A 23,057-nucleotide genomic window follows, 5' to 3' on the forward strand; every position below is an offset into this window, starting at 1 on the left:
TTATGTTTAGAAAACACCTTATAGCTTACAAACTTTTCTTACTGATAACGTACCTGAAAATCACATAAGATAGGTGACTCTATCCCTATTTCACAAGTAAGGCAACCAGCCAACAGAGAGGTAAAGTGGCTTGCTCACTGCACACCTGGCTAACTAACTATTGTTTTTAAGACCAAGCCAGGTTTCCTGACTACCTATTCCAGGGTTTTTCTAATGCAATAGGTCTAATTAACTCTATTTGGTTAAGAGCTCCCCCTCTGGCCTGGAATGAATGCATGGTAACTTTCCCCTCAAGTGATGCCCAATTTTGTGTATTAACAAAAACTTAGTCCAGTTCCATTAAACCAACGTTAACTGACAATTTCTCTGTGTCACACATGCCCAGATGAGTCAGGTTTGATTCCTGATCTGAGGGAGACAGACACACACAGACAGTTAAAATAAGGGAAAGACTATACCAAAAGCGCAGGGAGCTGTGGGAACCCAGAGGGGCTCCTAACCCTGCCTCGGTAGGTTAAAGGGAACCTCTAAAGGCTGATGATACTGTAGATAATTTTGGTTTTTACTGAGTATAACTTAGATTAACCTAAATAATTTTACCTCTCTGTTCCTCAGTGCCTTACTCGTAAAACAGCTAGAGACGCCTGTCATGTCTGGTTTGTAAGAATACAACTCTGAGAAGTCTTGAAGGTGATTCATAAAGAAAGGGTCTTCAGAGCTTTCTCTAACAAAAGTATTCAAGAACCTCTTTTATTTTCAGAACCAGGGCCACAGTGGGGACCATAGAAAGTTCAAAGCTGCTTCAGATTTAAGCTTTGCTGAGGGCAAAACTCATAATTCAGAGCTGTTGGTGAATCTTCTGCATGCAGCCTTGCATGCAAAATGATTTTCACAAAAGCTTGGCAAATTATGGCTGACTCCGAGAGGGTGGCATGAGTTGCCCTCAGCTACATGTTCTCAGATGATGACAGTCGAAGAGAATCTTAAGAGATGAACTTGTATGAGCATCACATTTTATAGCTGTGGAGAAGGGAAATGGGTTTGCTCAAAGTCACAAAGCAAGTTAATGGCTTAGCTAGGGTCAGAACCTAGTCCACTGACTCGCATTCCAGAACATCTTCCATTATATCATCATTTGGAAGGCACATTTCAGAGAGATGATGTGCAGGTCTATATTCTCAGGACCAAACAGGGCCTGACAGACACATAAACTTTGTGGGAGGAAAGACTGTATGGTCTATCACTGAGGGTGGGAATCAGGAGACAACAGAGACCTCTGAAAGTCAGATATCCATCCTGATGAGTGCTCTTCCCTGGATAAATAAAAAGAGGCCAAATAACAAGCGATTTATAGATTGGTAATTCATACCAGAAATTTTAGAGGTGTTAAGTATCATATTCACAAACAAGAGGACATTATCGCATTTGCTTAGCTGCATCATGAAGATCAGGGTGCTGGGGCACAGAAATAAACAACACACAGTCCCAGGAACAGACAGCTAGTGGAGAGACACATTTCTAGACATTTTCAGCAAAGACTAGTATATGATATGAAGGAGGAAAACTGTGTGGGAGTAGGGGTGGTGGTATGGGGGAGATTGGGGAACCTAGAGAGAGGTTTTGTGCTAAGAGAGGTAGTCAGTAGGCTTCAAAGTGTTGGTGTAAACTTAGTCTATTCCCGAAAGATGAGAAAGTTTGTTGAAAAGGAGAGAAAAAAGGCATTCTAGGAAGAGAAAAGAGCATGCATGGTCAAAGGCTTGGTAGTAAGAGAGAGAGAAAAGGGCTTTAGCAAAACGCGAACTGTGGAATTAAGACATGGTGAAAGATGAAGCTGGGAAGACTGATTAAATCAGGCCATGTGGGCGGCACTCTGTGTGCTGTCACCGAGTGCGGGGGATACGAAGCCAACAAAGTATTTTCAGTTGAGAGAGGTCATATTCGTGGACCAGACATATAACCTCAGCAGCAGAATGAAAAAGATATTGAAAGAGAATACTGGAAGCAGCAACCATTGAGAGGGCTATCCCATTCGTCCAAGTTTCTGAGGCCTGAACAGGCAAGGTGGCACTAAGAATGGAGAAAAGGTGACAGAAATTTTCTGTGTAAGTGGCCATGATCCTATACCTTGTATTTGGACACAGTGGAACTTGATAAGTATTTGTTGAATAAATCTATTAATCCCTGTGACTTATCCTCTGTTAAATTCCCCATTAGCAATTTTCCTGCAGGAGAGACAAAGTAGGAAATGAGAGAAGGCGGCATTGGACTAAGGTTTCAGATTCATCCACTTCCTCATTTAACAAATATTTACTGCTTATTATGTGTCAGATACAGTTCTAGGTGTTGAGGATTTAGTGTAAATGAAACAAAACAAAAATCCCTGTTTCTGTAGGACTCATATTCTTCTAGGAGGACAGAAAATAAACAAAACACACTATTAAAGCCTACAGACAAAAATAAAGCAGGAAGGAGGGATAGAAAATGTTGGGGAGGAGCTACAATTTTAGATGGGTGGTCATGGAAGGCCTTGTGAGACAAAGTTATTTCACTAAAGACATGCCAAAAGTTAAGAATATTCCTAGCAGAGGAACATCAGATCCAAAGGCCCTGAGACAGGAGTCTGTCTATATTTCAGAAAAAGCAAAGAAGGGCCAGCATGGTTGGAACAGGGTGAATGATGGGAAGAGCAGGATGCCAGCTGGAGCTTGGTAGCTGGGGAAAGGGAGAAAGGAATCCAGGCTAAGAAAGGTGCGTGAGCAAAGGCCCAGGGAATGGCTTGTTGTTTGTTGTGGTAGGAAAGCAAAGGAAGCCACACACTACTGGAGGAAATCACCACTGTGCATTCTCAACCACGCTAAAATCATGTCAATTAGTCTTAGCTGAGCCCTTGGTTGAGCTCAGCAATCTTCTTATCTATTTCTACATGATTCTCACAGCTCCCCTGCAATGACCAGCCAAAAGAGGATCCAGCCAAAGAGGATCAGTTGCTATCATGATTCCCCCATGCCCTCCCTAAGCAAGCCCAGAACATATACTTTCCCACTTTAATACCTTTGTTTAAGTTGAAATACCCACCTGGAGTTTTATCCCACCTTCCTGAAATCCTATTCATTCTAAAAAGTTCTCCTGATTTCTCAGACATACCTCATTTTTCTATTCTAAACTCTCTAAACACTATATATTGTAGTGCCCTTTTGGCCTTCAGAACATTTTGCTTTATATATCATTAATCGTGTAGTTGCCAGTCTTCTTAAACGGGTTATCAGCTCTCGGAGGACAGAATGTGTTATTTGCTCTGTCCTCTCTGTATCTGCACTGGCCCTACAGAGATTTACTACTTGCAAAATTGAACTGCCATTCTTGCGATGTAAGCACAGGACTGGGTGTGCAATATATACCCACCCTGGGCTAGAGTGACTGGTAAACACAGTGTAGACAGGGTTAACCGGCAAACACAGTCATATCTCATACCTGAACTTACAGAGCTCGTGGTTGGATTAACCCATACATGACTCTCCCTGCCACATGGAGATGCTCTTTACTGAAAAGAGCAGATTGTTCCTAAACCAGAAGAGGAGGTTGCACAGAAGAAAGCGATATCCCAGAAGAAACTGAAGAAAGGAAAACTTATGGCCTGGGAGTAAATTCTGCATAAAGTAAATGCAAATAAAAGTAAAAACAGAAAAAAAAAAAAAAAGTAACTTGCTGTCTAATGGAAAAGTTACAAGTATATTTGTATTGCTTTGTATTTATACTTTTGCACTATGACGACTCCCCCTAAAATGGAATGTAAACCCTATTTTTGTGTTTTAAATTCTATTTTATGCAATAACAACGAAACAGAACAATTCTTACAAAAAATAAAAGTTTTTTGTGCTTTCCTTAAATTCACTCATCTATTGATTTTTCTCTTTTAAAAAATTCAGTTTTTATACATTATACTTGTCAAAAATAGGCTGCTTTGGTAAGTCAATAAAAAAGCAAAAATTATTTCCCAATTTTGTGACTCATAGGGGATCTTATTATCTTTAATACAATAAAGCAAGGACTGTACTTGGAGAACACTTTGTCCTGAGATAAAACATTTCAGGGTTTCAAAGGTTATGAGAAGGATGAGAACCTCAGGGATCATTATAGCAGCTTATACTCCTGGGAATAATGCCTGTTGGTGGTGTGTACAGAGAGAAATAGAAATGAAAGGTAAACAACAGTTACTATGGCATGAGTTTTGTTTCTGTTCCAACACAGCACAAATTGAGAGAGGCCAACACAGAGATGATAGGAGCTAAGTAGGGAGGCCAAACGAAAAGATGTATATTGAAGGCTTTGGTTGTCTGGCTCACACAGCCATCACACATCTCAGAAGTATTAATTCCAACCATTTATAGATGAGAAATTCAAGATGGAGGGAGACAATAACTTTCTCAAAGTCCCACACATACAACTTACTGTCTGGGAATACACAGCTGAGGATATTCCTACTAGAATGTAAGCTCCACATGGGCATGATTTTTATCTGTTTTGTTCACTGCTTTATCCCCAGCACCACGGATAGTGCTTGCATAGCATATACTACACAAGTCTTGTTGAAGGGATGATGAGTGAACAAATAAGATAAGGTCTCTGCTCTTAAACAGCTCATATCTAGTAGAGAAGAAAACCATGCAAACAATTTCAATACCATGTGATATATGCTATGATAAAGAGGGCAAAAAACTGCCAGGAGAGCAAACAGGAGGGGGACCTTTACGTCAGGGAAACTCTGATAAACAGTCTTAAGAGAGGAATTGGAATTAGCCAGGGAAAAGAGAAGGGTAATGGCAAAGAGAAAGTTTTAGGAGAGATTACAAGGCTGAAGAAAGAGTAAGGCAAGGGTTCTTTGTGCCATGGACTCCTTTGGCTGTCTGGGGAGGTCTATGGGCCTCTTCTTTTAACAGTGTGGACATTGCCAGTTATATATTAATTTTGTGTGTTTTTTTTTTGAGAGAGAGAGGAGGGAGAGGGACAGAGGGGGGAGAGAGAGAGAGAGAGAGAGAATCTTAAGCAGACTCCATGCTGTGTGGAGCCTGATGCGGGCCTCGATCTCACGATCCTGCGATCATGAACTGAGCTGAAATCAAGAGTTAGATGCTTAACTGACTGAGCCACCCAGGCACCCCAATGTGTGTGTGTGTGTTTTAAAGATTTTATTTATTTATTTGGGGGGGGGGAGAGCAAGAGAGAGAGCACGAGTTGGGGGGAGAGGCAGACGGAGAGGGAGAAGCAGGCTCCCCACTGAACAGAAGAGAGGCTGACGTGGGGCTCGATCCCAGGACCCTGGGATCATGACCTGAGCCAAAGGCAGACATTTAGTGACTGAGCCACCCAGGTGTTCCTCTGTGTGTTTTTTTAAATGCATAATGTAGATACACAGGATTATGTAAAAATCAAATTATATTAGCATCATTATCAAAATGCTAAAAAAGCTGTGACCTGCTAATATATATGCTTTATTAATATGTAACAAGATCTAACTGTAGGTTTTATAACTACTATAATTTTGAAGTAATGACAGGTATAAAAAGATATCTGCAAGAACCACAATGTGATATGAAAATAACTGTGATTTCTATTGCTGACAACTTCATAGGTACTGCTAGTATTACTAGGGTCTAAGGCCTACGTTCACAACTGTAGGAAATGTTAAATTTTTAGTTAGACGTTAATAAAATTCAGATGTGATTATTTTCCTATCCAAGTTTACTATCCTGACTTTTTATCCTTGGGTCCTCTGGGGTTTAGGGATCCAGTGTTAAGAATTCTTGGTCCCAGGTACATAATGAAGAGGGCCCGAAATGGTAGCAATGAAAAGGAAAAAAGAGTCCTAAGAGAAATTTAAGAGATACAATTTAATGAATTTGATGATTTGATGGTGGATAAGGAAAAGAGAAGTACCTAAGTTGATACTCAGGTTTCTGGACTGGAATTTATGATATACAAAATTAATATATAACTGGCAATGTCCACTTAAGTTCAGAAAGGCTTTCATGTTGCTTAAAACTTTAGGCTTGAGAAATATATTTATTATTGATTAAGATGGTTAACAGTTGTTGCAGATTCTGTCATGATTTCAAAGATCTGTGAAGACAGGACCATAGCCTGAGGAGTCAGACACAGGCTCCTGGAAAAGTAAGCAGAGCATACCTTTTAAGCTCAAATGCATCGCTCTTTCTACCAGGATACTGACTGCAAAAGTTCCATCCAACTTGGCAGGGCCCTCCTCAGCTGGGCAGATTTCCCTTGTGGTGTTGTTGCAGGGGACCTGGGTGGACGCAGGAGACTTCTGGTGGCCAGGTGATGGAGAGAGCTGAATCTCATCATTCCTTCTGGGGAACTGCTCAGACTCACTGTGGCTGCTGCAGTCCACAGAATCCATCTCAGGAGCAGGCCCAGGGTGTAGGGAAGGAGAGGAAAGAACCACATGAACTCGCAAAGCAGCTCCTGAGAGGTTGGAAGCATTTCGTCCAAATAGAGGATACACACCTGCAAGAGGATGGAGGAGGATAAGCCCAAGCAAGCAGGAACCAAGAACGCTCTCTAACCTTGGAAATGACTGAGAGTGCTTGTGGTCCTCTCTCCTTCAACGGGCCTACAGGTCCCAATATACCAATTTGTAAAAAAAAAACTGTGAAGTTAGTATATGGTGTGAAAATTTTTACTTCCCTTCTCCCCAGCATGCACACTATCTCCATTAATGGAAAGTAGTGACAGCTCAGATTTGAAGCCAAAGTCAAATGACTACCAGGCAGAGTTGCTGTGGAAGAGATTCACGTGCTGGGGGTGAGCAGACTTAGATGACTTCTGAAGCCTTTGGAAGTAAGATTATTATTAAAGCAGGAGTGGCCTGTCTTCTCTGTCACATGTCCCACTGGCTCTTGTCCTTAGGCTTTCTCCTAAGGCTTTCTTCTTAGGAAGCTGTCCTGGTGCTCAATTTAGCCTGTCTCAACAGCTAAATATGTCTGGCAGTAGCCCTGAAGATCATTTGGAAATGAAGTAGGAGGCTTCGGCAAAGGAGGCAAGAAAGAAAAATAGGGGAATTAGTATTTGTTGAGTGTTTTTCATGTGCCACAATCTGAGGAGTTAGGTAACTTGCCAAGGTGACTTTTCCAATAAGTGGCAGATTTAAACCCAGGGATCTGAACTTACAGGCTTCCTGGATATTAAAATAAGATTTAATTATATAGCAGAAGGCACTAAGAATTCTTTCAGAATCTCAAGGTTTGCTTCATTAGACTCATTTCAATTCAGGAAAATGGAGTTAACTGACTCACAGGAAGCAGTAAGATGGAACTCCCCCTGTCTTTTTCTGTTTTTTAGGTAACCTCTTTTCTTCTGATGCAATGTGTGAATTATCATCATTACCGCAAGCAGAAAGTAAGGGCAATAATAGCAACATAGCTAAATCCTTATCCTTAAGAAACTCAACAGCTGCTTGGAAGGATGGTTGGGTGGATGACTGGATGGACTGCTTGACTCATTCAATCAGTACATCAAATGCCGCACCTTGTACAAAGCCTGTTTACAGGAAGATAAAAAGCTTAGACTGATGGGAAGTGGAGACGCAGGAGAGAAATGGACAATCTGAAAAGTTAAATACTTCCTTTGGTATTACTCAATAAAAAGAGGTTATTTGTGCTTGAGTTCTGATCCTTAAATCTTTTTTTTTTTAATTTTTTTATTGTTATGTTAATCCCCATACATTACATCATTAGTTTTAGATATAGTGTTCCATGATTCATTGTTTGTGCATAACACCCAGTGCTCCATGCAGAACGTGCCCTCCTCAATACCCATCACCAGGCTAACCCATCCTCCCACCCTGATCCTTAAATCTTTATTCAGTGTTCCAAACCTACTTTCTTCAGCAGAGTGAAGTTAAAAGCCCATCTTTCTGAACTTTAGTTCAAGTGAGCTGTGCTTACTTCAAAGACGTTTTCTGCAGGCTCTTTGAAGTGACTCTAGGCTTGCCAGATAAAATAGGAGCACATGGCATTTAATGAGGTGTTCAAAAGAACCAGAATTACACCTGCTGGGTCCAGAGAGAACCAGAGAATCTGGGATGATCACCCAAATACTCAGTTCTTATTTAGCCTGGGTCACCTGTTCAACAACAGGGTCAGAGCACAAGGCTAACAGAGCTACACAGGGTTGTGACTCCATTCCTTTAGCTGTATAGTGGAGGAAATAACAACTAATCTTACAAGGAGTGTCCCAATGAATAAATACCATGTTTATAAAGAATCTGGTCTGGTCATCTTCATTCTGCATTATAGTTACTAGATGGAGTCTTCTAAAATGCAAAACTATTACTCTTCTATTCAGAACCCATTAGAATAGCTTTCCACAGCTCTCAGATAAAAGTCCAGTACTCTTGTCTTGAGCCTGGGTAGTAATCTAACCTCTTTGAGCCTCCATTTACATGACTATAAAATAGGTCTGATACCTATCTCACAGCACTGCTAGGAGGATCAAATAAAATAATGTCTGAGGGAGTTTATCACATAGTGCTTGTCACAGAGCAGGTGCTCAAACCACAAGAGCTAAGGCCAGTTCCTCACTTACCACTGACAGTTAATGTCCTTGCTGACCTCTCCCCAAGTCTGGCCAGGTCCACATAGGCTGAGCCAATCCAACTGTCCATCTGGTGGGGCCTCTCCACACTGTCATTGCCATAAGCCCGCCACACTTGGATCTCTAACCTCTCCTCCCTGAAATACCAAAGCAGTGACGGGCCCCTAGTGACTTCTGCTCTTTTGGATGCCTTGAAAGTAACCATGACCTGTTTTTTGTTTGTAGATTCCTTAGGCTTCTTAAGAGGGGTCCAGAAGGCCTCATGATCATACAGTTTATAGCGGAGATAGCAGTATGTGTTCTTATGAATGTGGTTCTGGCCGGCCAGAAGCACACAATGGATGGGCAGCCAGAGCCTTGGGGTGGATATGGTGACAGTGGCTGGTTCCTCTTCATTCATCTTGACAAGATTCTTCAGATTATTCTCAAAGCTCCAACCCAATAGCTCAGCAGCTTCCAACACCCGCTCTCTATCTCCAGGATGCGTGAAGGAAACTGAAAGCTCCAGGCCACCCACGATCTTCTGCATGAGCTCCAAACCATGAGGCAGGGTCCCATCCTCTGGCAAAATGATAGGATACCATCCTGTGATCCCTTATGGAAAAAAAAAAAAAAAAAAGATTTTCAATTATTGTTTTAAGAGTAAAATGATTTACCTACTTCCTACTCCAGATCCACCATCACCCTGGCCCAAGACAGAACAGAAAACATACACCCACAGAACACTGGAGTTTGTTTTATCTGATCACTGAAAGACAATGAGATCGGGGGAAGAACAAAGGCTAGGAGTTGGGAGACCTGAGTTCTCTCCTAGGCTCAGCCCCGAACTAGCAGTTCAGTCTAGGTAAGTCATTAATTTCACTCAGCCTTGGTTTCCTTACCTGACAAATGAGAAAATTAGTGCTAATCTTGCCCACCAGACAAAGTTGTTATAATCATCAAATGAGATAATGGTTTTGGAAGTGTCTGAAAAGAGAAGTGCTACAAAAAATGTGAAATGGAGGAGTTGGAAGATGGCGGCCGAGTAGGAGGACCCTAGGCTCCACCTTGTCCCACAAATATAACTCGGTAACTATCAAATCATCCTAAATACCCCAGAAATTGACCTGAAGACTGGCAGAACAAACTCCACAACTAAAGGTAGAGATGAGGCCTCATCAAAGAAAGTAAGGGAGTGTGGAGACACTGTTTGGGAGAGAAATGGATTGTGGCCATTGCAGTGGGGAGGGAGCCATGGCCACAGAGAAAGGCAAGAGACAGATCAGCACACAGGGGAGCTCATGGGGAAAACAAATCCCCACAGCAATTGGCTTGGAAAGTGAGAGGGACTGAATTTCATGAGTTTCTGCAACAAGTGGGGCTTAAAGCCTGGAGTTTTAAAGGTCAGCATGCTTGGCTCTGATAGATCCCGGAGGGCACTGGGGCTGCTCTTGGAGAGGAGGCAAACAGCCTGAGCACATACAGTGTAGAAACAGCAATCTGAAGAGCATCTGGAGCACACAGTGGGGAGGTTATATGCAAACCTAATGACAACCATATATCAAAAACCATAATAAATACACAAAGATTAAAGAGAAGAAATCCAAATAGATCATTAAAATTAGCAGGCCATGAAAGAATGGAAGAATGAGAGAAAATCTTCAGAAAGAACCACAAAACAATAAAATGACAATGAATACTATCTATCATAATTACTTTGAATGTAAATAGACTAAACACTCCAATCAAAAGACATAGATAAAAAACAAGACCCATCTATATGCTGCCTACAAGAGACTCATTTTAAACTTAAAGACACCTGCAGACTGAAAATGAGGGGATGGAGAAAAACCTATCATGCAAATGGATATCAAAAGAAACCCAGAGTAGCAATATGATATTGGACAAAACAGACTTTAAAACAAACTGTAAAAAGAGACAAAGAAGGACACTATATATTAATAAAGGGGACAATCCAACAAGAAGATATAACAATTATAAATATTTATGTACCCAATATAGGAACACCCAAATACATGAAACAGTTAAAAACAAACATAAAGGAACCAATCGATAACAATACAATAACATTAGCAGACTTTAACACCCTACTTAGATCAAGAGATAGATCATCTAAACAGAAAATCAACAAGGAAACAATGGCTTTGAATGACCCCACTGGAACAGACGGATTTAACAGATATATTCAGAACATTCCATCCTAAAACAGCAGAATACACATTCTTTTCAAGTACACATAGAACATTCTCCAGAACAGATTACATAGTAGGCCACAAAACAAGCCTCAACAAATTCAAGAAGATCAAAGTCATACCGTGCATCTTTTCTGACCACAACACTATGAAACTAGAAGTCAACCACAAGAAAAAATCTGGGAAGAACACAAATACATGGAGGTTAAATAACATGCTACTGAACAATGAATGGGTCAACCAGGAAATAAAAGAAGACATAAAAGTAGATGGAAACAAATGAAAATGAAAACACAGTGGTCCAAACTCTTTGGGATGCAGCAAAAGCAGTTCTAAGAGGGAAATTTAAAGCAGTAGAGGCCTTCCTCAAGAAGCAAGAAAAATTTCAAACAACTTATCCTTACACCTAATCTAGAAAAAGAACAATAAGCAAAACCTAAAACTAGTAGAAGAAAGGAAATAATAAAGATTAGAGCAGAAATAAATGATACAGAAATTAGAAATATAACACAACAGATCAATAAAACTAGGAGCTGGTTTCTTGGAAAAAAATAAAATTGGCAAGCAAACAACAAAAGAAATAAAAGGCATCTAAATTGGTAAGGAAGAAGTAAAATTTTCACTATTTGCAGATGACATGATACTGTATATAGAAAACCCTAAAGATTCCACCAAAAAACTGGTAGAACTGATAAATTCAGTAAAGTTGCAGGATACAAAATCAATGTACAGAAATCTAATGCATTTTTTTTTCTTTCTTTCTTTCTTTTTCTTTAAAGTAGCCCAACATAGGGCTTCAACTCATGACCCTGAGATCAAGACTGGACGCTTAACCAACTGAACCACCGAGGTGCCACTGTTGAATTTCTATACACCAATAATGAAGCAGCAGAAAACCATCCTATTTGTAATTGCACCAAAATAACAAGATACCTAGGAATAAACCTAGCCAAAGAGGTGAAAGACCTATATTCTGAAAACTATAAAATATTGATGAAAGCAATTAAAGACAACACAAAGATATGGAGAGACATTCCATGCTCATGGATTGAAAGAATATTGTTAAAATGTCTATACTACCCAAAGACCTACACATTTAAAGCAATCCCTATTAAAACACCAATAGCATTTTTCACAGAACTAGAATAAACAATCCTAAAATTTGTATGGAACCAGAAAAGACCCCGAATAGCCAAAGCAATCTTGAAAAAGAAAAGTTGGAGGCATCACAATTCTGTACCTCAAGTTATACTACAAAGCTGTAGTAATCAAAACAGTATGGTATGGGCACAAACAGACACATGGGTCAATAGAACAGAATAGAAAACCCAGACATAAACCCACAATTACAACATCAATTAATCTTTGACAAAGCAGGAAAGAATGTCCAATGGGAAAAAGACACCATTCAACAAATGGTGTTGGGAAAACTGGACAGTAACATGCAAAAGAATGAAACTGGACCACACTGTCTTACACCATGCACAACAATAAATTCAAAATGGATTAAAGAGCTAAATGTGAGGCCTGAAACCATAAAAATCCTAGGAGAGAATACAGGCAGTAACTTCTTTCACATCAGTCGTAGCAACTTTTTTCTAGATATGTCCACTGAAGCAAGGGAAACAAAAGCAAAAATAAACTATTGGGACTACATCAAAATAAAAAACTTCAAGGGGCGCCTGGGTGGCTCAGTCGGTTAAGGGGCTGCCTTTGGCTCGGGTCATGATCCCGGGGTCCAGGGATTGAGTCCCACATCGGGCTCCCTGCTCAGAGGAGAGCCTGCTTCTCCCTCTCCCTCTGCCTGCCTCTCTGCCTACTTGTGCTCTCTCTCGATCTGTCAAATAAATAAATAAAATCTTAAAAAAAAACCATAAAGCTCTTCTTGGAAAATTCATTAAAAAAAATAATAAATAAAAAGCTTCAAAACAGTGAAAGAAACAATCAGCAAAACTATAAGGCAACCTACTAAATGGAAGAAGACATTTGCAAATGGCATATCTGATAAAGAGTTAGTATCCAAAACATATACAGAACTTATACAACTCAATACCCAAAAAACAAATACTCCAATTAAAAAATTGACAGAAGACACAAACTGACATTTCTCCAAAGAAGACATCCAGATGGCCAACAAAGACATGAAAAAATGTTCATCATCACTTACCAGTAGGGAAATGCAAATCAAAACTACAATGAAGTATCACCTCACACCTGTCAGAATGGCTAAAATCAACAACATAAGAAACAACAGGCATTGGCAAGGATGCAGAGAAAGAGGAACCCTCTTACACTGTTGGTGGGAATACAACTGGTGCAGCCACTGTGGAAGAGTGTGGAGGTTCCTCAAAAGTTTAAAATAGAACTACCCTACGATTGAGGAATCGCATTACTTGCTACTTACCCAAAGAATATAAAATCACTAATTCGAAGGGATACCTGCACCCCTATGTTTACAGTAGCACTATTTACAACAGCCAAGATATGGAAGCAGCCCACGTCGTGTACACTGATAGATGAATGGATAAAGAAGATGTGAGATACACATACACACACACACACACAGGAATATTATTCAGTCATAAAAAAGAATGAAATCTTGCCATTTGCAATGACATGGATAGAGCTAGAGAGTATCATGCTAAGTGAAATAAATCAGAGAAAGGCAAATACCAAAGGATTTCACTCCTATGTGGAATTTAAGAAACAAAACAAATGAGCAAAGGGGAAAAAAGAGAGAGAGAGAAATCAAGAAACCAAGAAACAGACTCTTAACTATACAGAACAAAGAGATGGTTACCAGAGGGGAGGGTTGTAGGAGGGATGGGTTAAATAGGTGGTGGGGATTAAGGAGTGTACTTGTAATTATGAGCAGAGGGTGATGTATGGAATTGTTTAATTATTATATTGTACACCAGAAACTAATATAATACTGTATGTTAACTATAGAACTAAAATAAAAACTTAAAACATGTGGTATATATACACAATGGGATATTGTTCAGCCATAAAAAGAATAAAATCTTCCCATTTGCAGTGACATGGATGGAGCTAGAAAGTATACTGCTAAAGGAAATAAGTCAGAGAAAGACAAATACCATATGATTTCACTCATATGTGGAATTTAAAAAACTAAATGAGCAAAGGGGAAAAAAAGAGGGAGAAGACAAATCAAGAAAAATATTCTTTTTTTTTTTTTAATTTTTTTTGAAGATTTTATTTATTTATTTAACAGAGAGAGACACAGTGAGAGAGGGAACACAAGCAGGGGGAGTGGGAGAGGGAGAAGCAGGCCTCCCGCGGAGCAGGGAACCCAATGCGGTGTGGGGCTCGATCCCAGGACACTGGGATCATGACCTGAGCTGAAGGCAGACGCTTAACGACTGAGCCACCCAGGCGCCCCAAGAAACAAATTCTTAATTAGAAAGAACAAACTGATGGTTACCAGAGGGAAGGCCAGTGGGGGGATGGGTGAAATAGGTGATGGGGATTAAAGAGTGCACTTGTGATGAGCATGGGGTGATGTACTGAATTGCTGAATCACTATATTGTACACCTGAAACTAATATAACACTGTATGCTAAAAAAAAAAATACTTGCCTCATATGATCCATGTACCAATTCACTTCTCCAACCCTCAGTTTTTTCATCAGCAAAATGAGGAAATTAGGCCTCTAAAGGCCCTCCTGAATCTAAGAATGTACAATTCAGTACTGTGTACACGAGTGATGGAGAAGAGGAGGAATACAATGAGAGGAAATAAAACTTGCCTACATCCTAATTCATTCCACTTGAACCCATTAAAACATATATATCACTTAGGAAAAAAAAGTGAAATGTTATTAAAGTGCTATAAATACAGTGGAAAAGGCATGGGTCAGGAGATCTAGGGTCTAGTCCTAAGTCTTCCACTGAAGGAACTGCCACTTAGTAAACATACACCAAGGACCAGGCACTAGATTTCAAAATAATAACAGCTACTCTTTACTGAGTATCCATTGTGTGTCAGATATACTCTTAGTGCTTCATATATATTACTTCACTTAATTCTCCTGATAACTGGGATAATAATCCCTATTTTACAGATGACAAAATGGAAGCTCAGAGACCTGCCCAGATTATTATAGCTATCACATTGTACAAATAAATGACATTAAGTGACAAACCCAATATACCAAGTTGTACAGACTTTTCTCTGGCAGGCATACAGAGTACCTTTTAGAGAGTACTGCTCAAATTTTAATTCACAATTAAACTTGGGAGATGTGTGACAGAATTCTGGAAATTAGATTACACAATCCTAGGGAGGATGATGGGCAAGAGAAGGAAAGCTGACATTTACTGAGGGCCTACACTGTGTCAGGTACTTTATAAATCTGATTTCATCAGCTCCTACTTTGTAGTCTTGTCAGGATTAACTGTCTCCATTCATGAGATAAGAAAACTGAGGCTCAGGAGAGTCAAGGTCCCTGAGCTAGCAGTAAGTAGGACAGGACCATTATTTCCAGACTGCCTTGGTGGCTGTCTTCTTTTGGGTTGTTACCTCCTATCTTTATTCCTTCTTCAGTGAGAGAGGAGGGTACAGTGAAGAAGAATAGGTGAATCTGAACTTGATTTCTAGTACTGCCACTCACTAGCTGGGTGGTTTTGGTAAATCACTTAAACTTTGTGAGCCTAAATTTCCTCATCTACAAAATAAAAATAGTAAGATCCTGTGTCCCCACCAAGCAGGGTTATAATGAGGCTCACACAATATCTGAGGAAATATTTCACAAAATGTTATATAATGTAATGGGTATCACCATATTTATTATTTGTAGTATCACCATTATCATCATCTTTCCTGGAGTAAGACGACAGTTACAAAGCTTTGAGCTACTTTACTGTTAGAAGACTTTTGAAATGATTAGGAGGGGACTTAAAATACTTTTCAGAGAACTTTTAAGGTACCTGGGAGAATTCAAAAGCATTTGTTAGGGGTCATGTTTTCCTCTGCATACCTTACAGGGAGCCATGCAAGATGATCTCTTATAGGAAAGTAAATGAGAAGGGGTAGAATTAGAAAGTGATTATCCAGGACCCTTACCAGATCTCTTGACCAGCAGCTCTTTTGTTGGAACCTTTACTACTCCAAGCAGATAATCTCTGAATGACTGAATACTGGTTATATCACTGCCTGTCAAATCAAACAAAAAAGAGAAATTATTTAGTGCTTTACTGACCAAAGGGCTAAATATTTCAACATGCATTTTCTAGGAAGAGCTATACCATTCAAAACAAAGTCCCTTTTAATTCTGAATGTGATTAGTCATTTGGTGCTCACCTGACTTGGTATCTTCATGATAAATAGCAAAAGTGACCTCTGCAAATTCCAACAGTTCTGCCAGGAAACAGGCCTCTCCACTGCAGTGCTGAGTCACCAAGTTACATGGAAACTCAACGTGGTGGGAGAACTCAGGACAGAAGGAGCAGGCTACAGGGCGGGTTCGGCGCTGTTCTCCTTTGGGCAGGAAGGAGAGATGAGTGGTGACAAAGGCATTGACCCCGACTGTGGCACTGAACTGTAGAGCGGGTTCCTGCTCGGCCAGAGCCCTGTAAGGGGAGAAGGATGGGAATGAGATGGTAGTATCAAAAGTCAGCCGGACTGCCTAGAAAACATCCGCACCATTCCATGAGGCCACCAAGAACACTAACTGACCATATAATTCCTATCTAGGCTTTGGGCAGAGCCACAATATGCTTTCTTAGTAATCTAAATATCATAGTGTATGTGTATGGGGTGGGTGAAGACAACATTCACCTGTTTACTAGAGTGACATTCCAAGGACACTCCATTTTCCTGTCAATGACCTTCAGCCAAAGACTACCAGGGAGCAATGGTAGTTGAACATGTTGGTTTTACTGTTCATTATGATGAGAAAGAACATACACCAAGGGGAATCATGGGGAATTTTAGTAAAAAGGTATTAGAAAGGACTTATATAGCACTAAACTCATTGGCTGATTTGGAGGTTGTTCAAGGAAGTGGGGCTTTGCTCTGGATTGCTGTTCTAATGAATCTTACCTAGGGAGGAGGGAAGACTAGACTAAGGCTAAGGCTGTAATGGTAAAGTAGCAGCGGTCACTCACTTTAGCCAGGATAGGGGGGATGTTAGGTACTTTTGTGATTTTCATAATGACCTCGTTTTGGTTTGTATCTAGACAAGATTACAGAGTAACTTTATTTTTGGCTCACTTCATCATGGTTGCAAAGCAGCCTCGTCTGATGTTGGTGTTCTGTGAGATTGTTCATGCTCAGCATGAAAACACCAAGCCCAGCTACAAGTGTCAGATCAGTTCCCAGATGTCTCTGGGGCTGTTTTTCTCAGTAGAGGTGTACCACAACACACAGACAGAGCTTATCCATCTTTAACTGATACTCACCAAGAGTTGTCAAGTCTTCCGTGTGTGGGTATAGTATGAGACAAACTCCCTTATCCCAACTTCCCCAAGGTATAAAATTGACATTTAGGCAAAGAGGTCACCTCTTTCTATATACTTTTTTTTTTTTTAAGTAAGGTCTAGTTTCGGGGGGAAAGACAGCGGAGGAGTAGGTGACCCTATTTCAACTGGCCCCTGGAATTGAGCTGGATATCTACCAGACCACTCTGAGCACCCACGAAACCAGCCTGAGATGTAAGAAGATCTGGATCTCTACAAACAGAATATCGCAGGCGGTTGGTTTTGAGGTACGAAGCAGGGAGCCGTGATTCCGCGGGCAGATATCGGAGGATAAAGGACAGCGGGAGGGTGCCTGGACGTGGGGATCCTACACCGCCGGTGAGCTACAGCCTCGAGCGCTGCTAGCGCTGGGGACGGGCACAGACTTGCAGACCAGTAGCGGTGGGGAAAGGACTTTAGGGCAGACCCCGGGGCGAAACCCGGAGCGGCAGGGTCGGGCGCACGAACTAGGAGCGGCTGGCGGTTTTAGAAGCACAAAGGGCAGAGACGCGCCCGACCTGGAGGCAGGACTGGGAGCGCTGCGGAGGGGTGCACAACCCAGGACGCTGCAGTTTATAGCAGCACAGACAGAAACGGAGACAGTGTGGCCTGGAGAGCTCACTGAAGAACAGACTGCAATCTCTCTGCTATGAGGCAGAGGGTTGGAAACGGTCTCTTCTGCTCTGACTCGAGGAAGAGACTTGGAAAGCCACCAGGGAAAGTCGCCAGAGAACAAAAGCCCCAAAGACTGATTCCGGCTGAGCCCATCCCCGGCCACAGGGGGGCAGGGCAACACCGCCCAAACAGGGTTGCCCGAGTAACAGCCCGGCAGGCCCCTCCCCCAGAAGACAGGCTGGGAAAACAAGAGGCCAGCAACCCTAAGGTCCCAAGAAAACAGGTGCATCTTGCTTGGGTTCTGGTCAATAATTTGGACTCTATACATTCCCTCAAACACCCATCAACAGAATGACTAGGAGGAGGAGCCCCCAAAATAGAAAAGACTCAGAGATTATGACTTATGCTGCAGATTTACAAATGGCTGCAGATATAACCAAGATGTCGGAGATGGAATTCAGGCTAGCAACTGTGAAGACAATGGCTAGAATGGAGAAATCAATTAATGGCAACATAGAGTCTCTAAGGGCAGAAATAAAAGGTGAATTGGCAGAACTTAAAAATGCTATCAATGAGATCCAATCCAATCTAGATAATCTAACAGCTAGGGTAACTGAGGCAGAAGAGTGAATAAGCGGCCTGGAAGACAATATAATAGATAAAAAGTGAAAAAAGGAGGCCAGGGAAAAACAACTCAGAATCCATGAAAATAGAATCAGAGAAATAAGTGACACCATGAAGCGTTCCAACGTCAGAATAATTGGAATCCCGGAGGGAGTGGAGAGAGAGAGAGGACTAGAAGATGTATTTGAGCAAATCGTAGCTGAGAACTTCCCTAATCTGGGGAATGAAACAAACATTCGAGTCCTAGAGGCAGAGAGGACCCCTCCTAAGATCAAGGAAAACAGGCCAACACCCTGGCATGTAATAGTAAAACTTGCAAATCTTAGAACCAAGGAAACCATCTTAAGGGCAGTTAGGGGGAAGAGATTCCTTATGTACAGAGGGAGGAACATCAGAATAACGTCAGACCTATCCACAGAGACCTGGCAAGCCAGAAAGGCCTGCCAAGACATATTCAGGGTACTAAATGAGAAGAACATGCAGCCAAGAATACTTTATCTGGCAAGGCTTTCCTTTAGAATGGATGGAGAGATACAGAGCTTCCACGACTGGCAGAAACTGAAAGAATATGTGACCACTAAGCCGGCCCTGCAAGAAATATTAAGGGGGGTTCTATAAAAGGAGAAAGACCCCAAGAGTGATAGACAACAGAAATTTACAGGGACAATCTATAAAAACAACGTCTTCACAGGCAACACGATGACAATTAATTCATATCTTTCAATAATCACTCTCAACGTGAATGGCCTAAACGCTCCCATAAAACGGCACAGGGTTGCAGATTGGATAAAAACACAGGACCCACCCATATGCTGTCTACAAGAGACTCATTTTGAACCTAAAGATACATCCAGACTGAAAGTGAAGGGATGGAGATCCATCTTCCATGCCAGCGGACCTCAAAAGAAAGCTGGGGTAGCAATTCTTATATCAGACAAATTAGATTTTAAACTAAAGTCTGTAATAAGAGACACAGAAGGACACTATATCATTCTTAAAGGGTCTATCCAACAAGAAGATCTAACAATTGTAAATATCTATGCCCCCAACATGGGAGCAGCCATCTACATAAGCCAACTGTTAACCAAAATAAAGAGTCATATTGATAACAATATGTTAATTGTAGGAGACCTCAATACTCCACTTGCAGCAATGGACAGATCATCTAAGCAGAAAATCAACAAGGAAACAAGAGCTTTGAATGATACATTGGACCAGATGGACCTCATAGATATTTACAGAACATTCCACCCTAAAACAACAGAATACTCATTCTTCTCAAGCGCACATGGAACTTTCTCCAGAATAGACCACATACTGGGTCACAAATCAGGTCTCAACCGATACCAAAAGATTGAGATTATTCCCTGCATATTCTCAGACCACAATGCTCTAAAACTGGAACTCAATCACAAGAAAAAATGTGGAAGAAATTCAAACACTTGGAAGCTAAAGACCACTCTGCTCAAGAATGTTTGGGTCAACCAGGAAATCAAAGAACTTAAACAATTCATGGAAATCAATGAGAACGAAAACACATCGGTCCAAACCCTATGGGATACTGCAAAGACGGTCCTAAGGGGGAAATACATAGCCATCCAAGCCTCACTCAAAAAAATAGAAAAATCTCGAATTCACCCACTAACTCTACACCTTAAAGAACTAGAGAAAAAGCAACAAACGATGCCTAAGCCACGCATTAGAAGAGAAATAATTAAAATTAGAGTAGAGATCAATGAATTAGAAACCCGAAACACAGTAAATCAGATCAACGAAACTAGAAGTTGGTTCTTTGAAAGAATTAATAAGATCGATAAACCACTGGCCAGACTTACCAAAAGAAGAGAAAGGACCCAAATTAATAAAATTATGAATGAAAGGGGAGAGATCACGACTAACACCAAGGAAATAGAAACAATTATTAGAAATTATTATCAACAACTATATGCCAATAAACTGAGCAATCTGGATTAAATGGAGGGCTTCCTGGAAACCTATAAGCTGCCAAGACTGAAACAGGAAGAAACTGACAACCTGAATACGCCAATAACCAGTAATGAGATTGAAACAGTGAGCAAAAACCTCCCCCCCCAAAAAAAACAAGAGTCCAGGGCCTGGTGGATTCCCTGGGGAATTCTACCAAACATTCAAAGAAGAAATAATACCTATTCTACTGAAGTTGTTTCAAAAAATAGAAACAGAAGGAAAACTTCCAAACTCATTCTGTGAGGCCAGCATTACCTTAATCCCCAAACCAGGCAAAGACCCCATCAAAAAGGAGAATTTCAGACCGATATCCCTGATGAATATGGATTCCAAAATCCTCAACAAAATCCTAGCTAATAGGATCCGACAATACATTAAAAGGATCATCCATCATGACCAAGTGGGATTTATCCCTGGGATGCAAGGGTGGTTCAACATTCGCAAATCAATCAATGTGATAGAACACATTAATAAGAGGAGGGAGAAGAACCATATGGTCCTCTCAATTGATGCAGAAAAAGCACTTGACAAAATACAACATCCTTTCCTGATTAAAACTCTTCAGAATATAGGGATAGAGGGAACATTCCTCAAGTTCATAAAATCCATCTATGAAAAATCCACAGTGAATATCACCCTCAATGGGGAAAAGCTGAGAGCCTTTCCCTTAAGATCAGGAACACGTCAAGGATGCCCACTCTCGCCACTATTGTTCAACATAGTACTAGAAGTCCTAGCAACAGCAATCAGACAACAAAAAGAAATAAAAGGTATTCAAATTGGCAAAGAAGAAGTCAAACTCTCTCTTTTCGCAGACAACATGATACTTTATGTGGAAAACCCAAAAGACTTCACCCCCAAATTACTAGAACTCATCCAGCAATTCAGTAATGTGGCAGGATACAAAATCAATGCACAGAAATCAGTTGCTTTCTTATACACTAACAATGCAACTGTAGAAAGAGAAATTAGAGAAACGATTCCAATAGCACCAAAAACCGTAAGATACCTCGGAATAAACCTAACCAAAGAGGTAAAGGATCTATACTCTAGGAACTACAAAACACTCATGAAAGAAACTGAAGAAGACACAAAAAGATGGAAAAATATTCCATGCTCATGGATCGGAAGAATAAACATTGTTAAAATGTCTATGCTACCCAGAGTAATCTATACCTTCAATGCCATCCTGATCAAAATTCCAATGACATTTTTCAAAGTGCTGGAACAAACAATCCTAAAATTTTGATGGAATCAGAAAAGACCCCGAATCGCCAAGGAAATGTTGAAAAAGAAAAACAAAGCTGGGGGCATCACGTTGCCCAATTTCAAGCTATATTACAAGGCTGTGATCACCAAGACAGCATGGTACTGGCACAAAAACAGACATATAGACCAATGGAACAGATTAGAGAGCCCAGATATGGACCCTCAACTCTATGGTCAAATAATCTTTGACAAAGCAGGAAAAAACATGCAATGGAAAAAAGACAGTCTCTTCAATAAATGGTGCTGGGAAAATTAGACAGCCACATGCAGAAGAATGAAACTCGACCATTCTCTAACACCATTCACAAAGATAAACTCAAAGTGGATGAAAGACCTCAATGTGAGACAGGAATCCATCAAAATCCTAGAGGAGAACACATCACCCACAGCAACTTCTTTCAAGATACATCTCCAAAACCTAGTGAAACAAAAGCAAAAATGAACTTTTGGGACTTCATCAAGATAAAAAGCTTCTGCACAGCAAAGGAAACAGTCAGCAAAACAAAGAGGCAACCCACAGAATGGGAGAAGATATTTGCAAATGACACTACAGATAAAGGGTTGGTATCCAAGATCTATAAAGAACTTCTCAAACTCAACACCCAAAAAACAAATAATCAAGTCAAAAAGTGGGCAGAAGATATGAAAAGACACTTCTCTGAAGAAGACATACAAATGGTTAATAGACAAAAAAAAAAACAAAAAACAAAAAAAAAAACCAAATGGTTAATAGACACATGAAAAAATGTTCATCATCATTAGCCATCAGGGAAATCCAAATCAAAACCACATTGAGATACCACCTCACAGCAGTTAGAATGGCAAAAATGGACAGGGAAAGAAACAACAAATGTTGGAGAGGTTGTGGAGAAAGGGGAACCCTCTTACACTGTTGGTGGGAATGCAAGTTGGTACAGCCACTTTGGAAAGCGGTGTGGAGGTTCCTCAAAAATTTAAAAATAGAGCTACCCTATGACCCAGCAATTGCACTACTGGGTATTTACCCCAAAGACACAGATGTAGTGAAAAGAAGGGCCATATGCACCCCAATGTTCATAGCAGCAATGTCCGCAATAGCCAAACTGTGGAAAGAGCCGAGATGCTCTTCAACAGATGAATGGATAAAGAAGATGTGGTCCATGTATACAATGGAATATTACTCAGCCATCAGTAAGGATGAATACCCAACTTTTACATCAACAAAAGTTGGGATGGGACTGGAGAGATTATGCTAAGTGAAATAAGTCAAGCAAAGAAAGTCAATTATATGGTTTCACTTAT

At 40.6% G+C, this 23,057-nt stretch overlaps 1 protein-coding gene across 3 annotated transcripts in view; it reads right to left on the reverse strand.

The window, feature by feature from the left end:
• The window catches only part of C2CD3 (C2 domain containing 3 centriole elongation regulator), a 146,907-nt gene that overhangs the window by 52,257 nt on the left and 71,593 nt on the right, over positions 1 to 23,057 (reverse strand). For all 3 annotated transcript variants that reach the window (XM_032426881.1, XM_032426883.1, XM_032426884.1), the window contains exons 21-24: positions 16,126 to 16,394; positions 15,889 to 15,978; positions 8,602 to 9,204; positions 6,184 to 6,522 (exon numbers count right to left, since the gene is read on the reverse strand). In XM_032426881.1, coding sequence (XP_032282772.1) covers positions 6,184 to 6,522; positions 8,602 to 9,204; positions 15,889 to 15,978; positions 16,126 to 16,394 — 1,301 coding nt within the window. The remainder of the gene's footprint in view (positions 1 to 6,183; positions 6,523 to 8,601; positions 9,205 to 15,888; positions 15,979 to 16,125; positions 16,395 to 23,057) is intronic.

Source organism: Phoca vitulina, unplaced genomic scaffold, assembly GCF_004348235.1.
Source record: "Phoca vitulina isolate PV1807 unplaced genomic scaffold, GSC_HSeal_1.0 scaffold36, whole genome shotgun sequence".
In the NCBI taxonomy this organism is placed as follows: domain Eukaryota; kingdom Metazoa; phylum Chordata; class Mammalia; order Carnivora; family Phocidae; genus Phoca; species Phoca vitulina.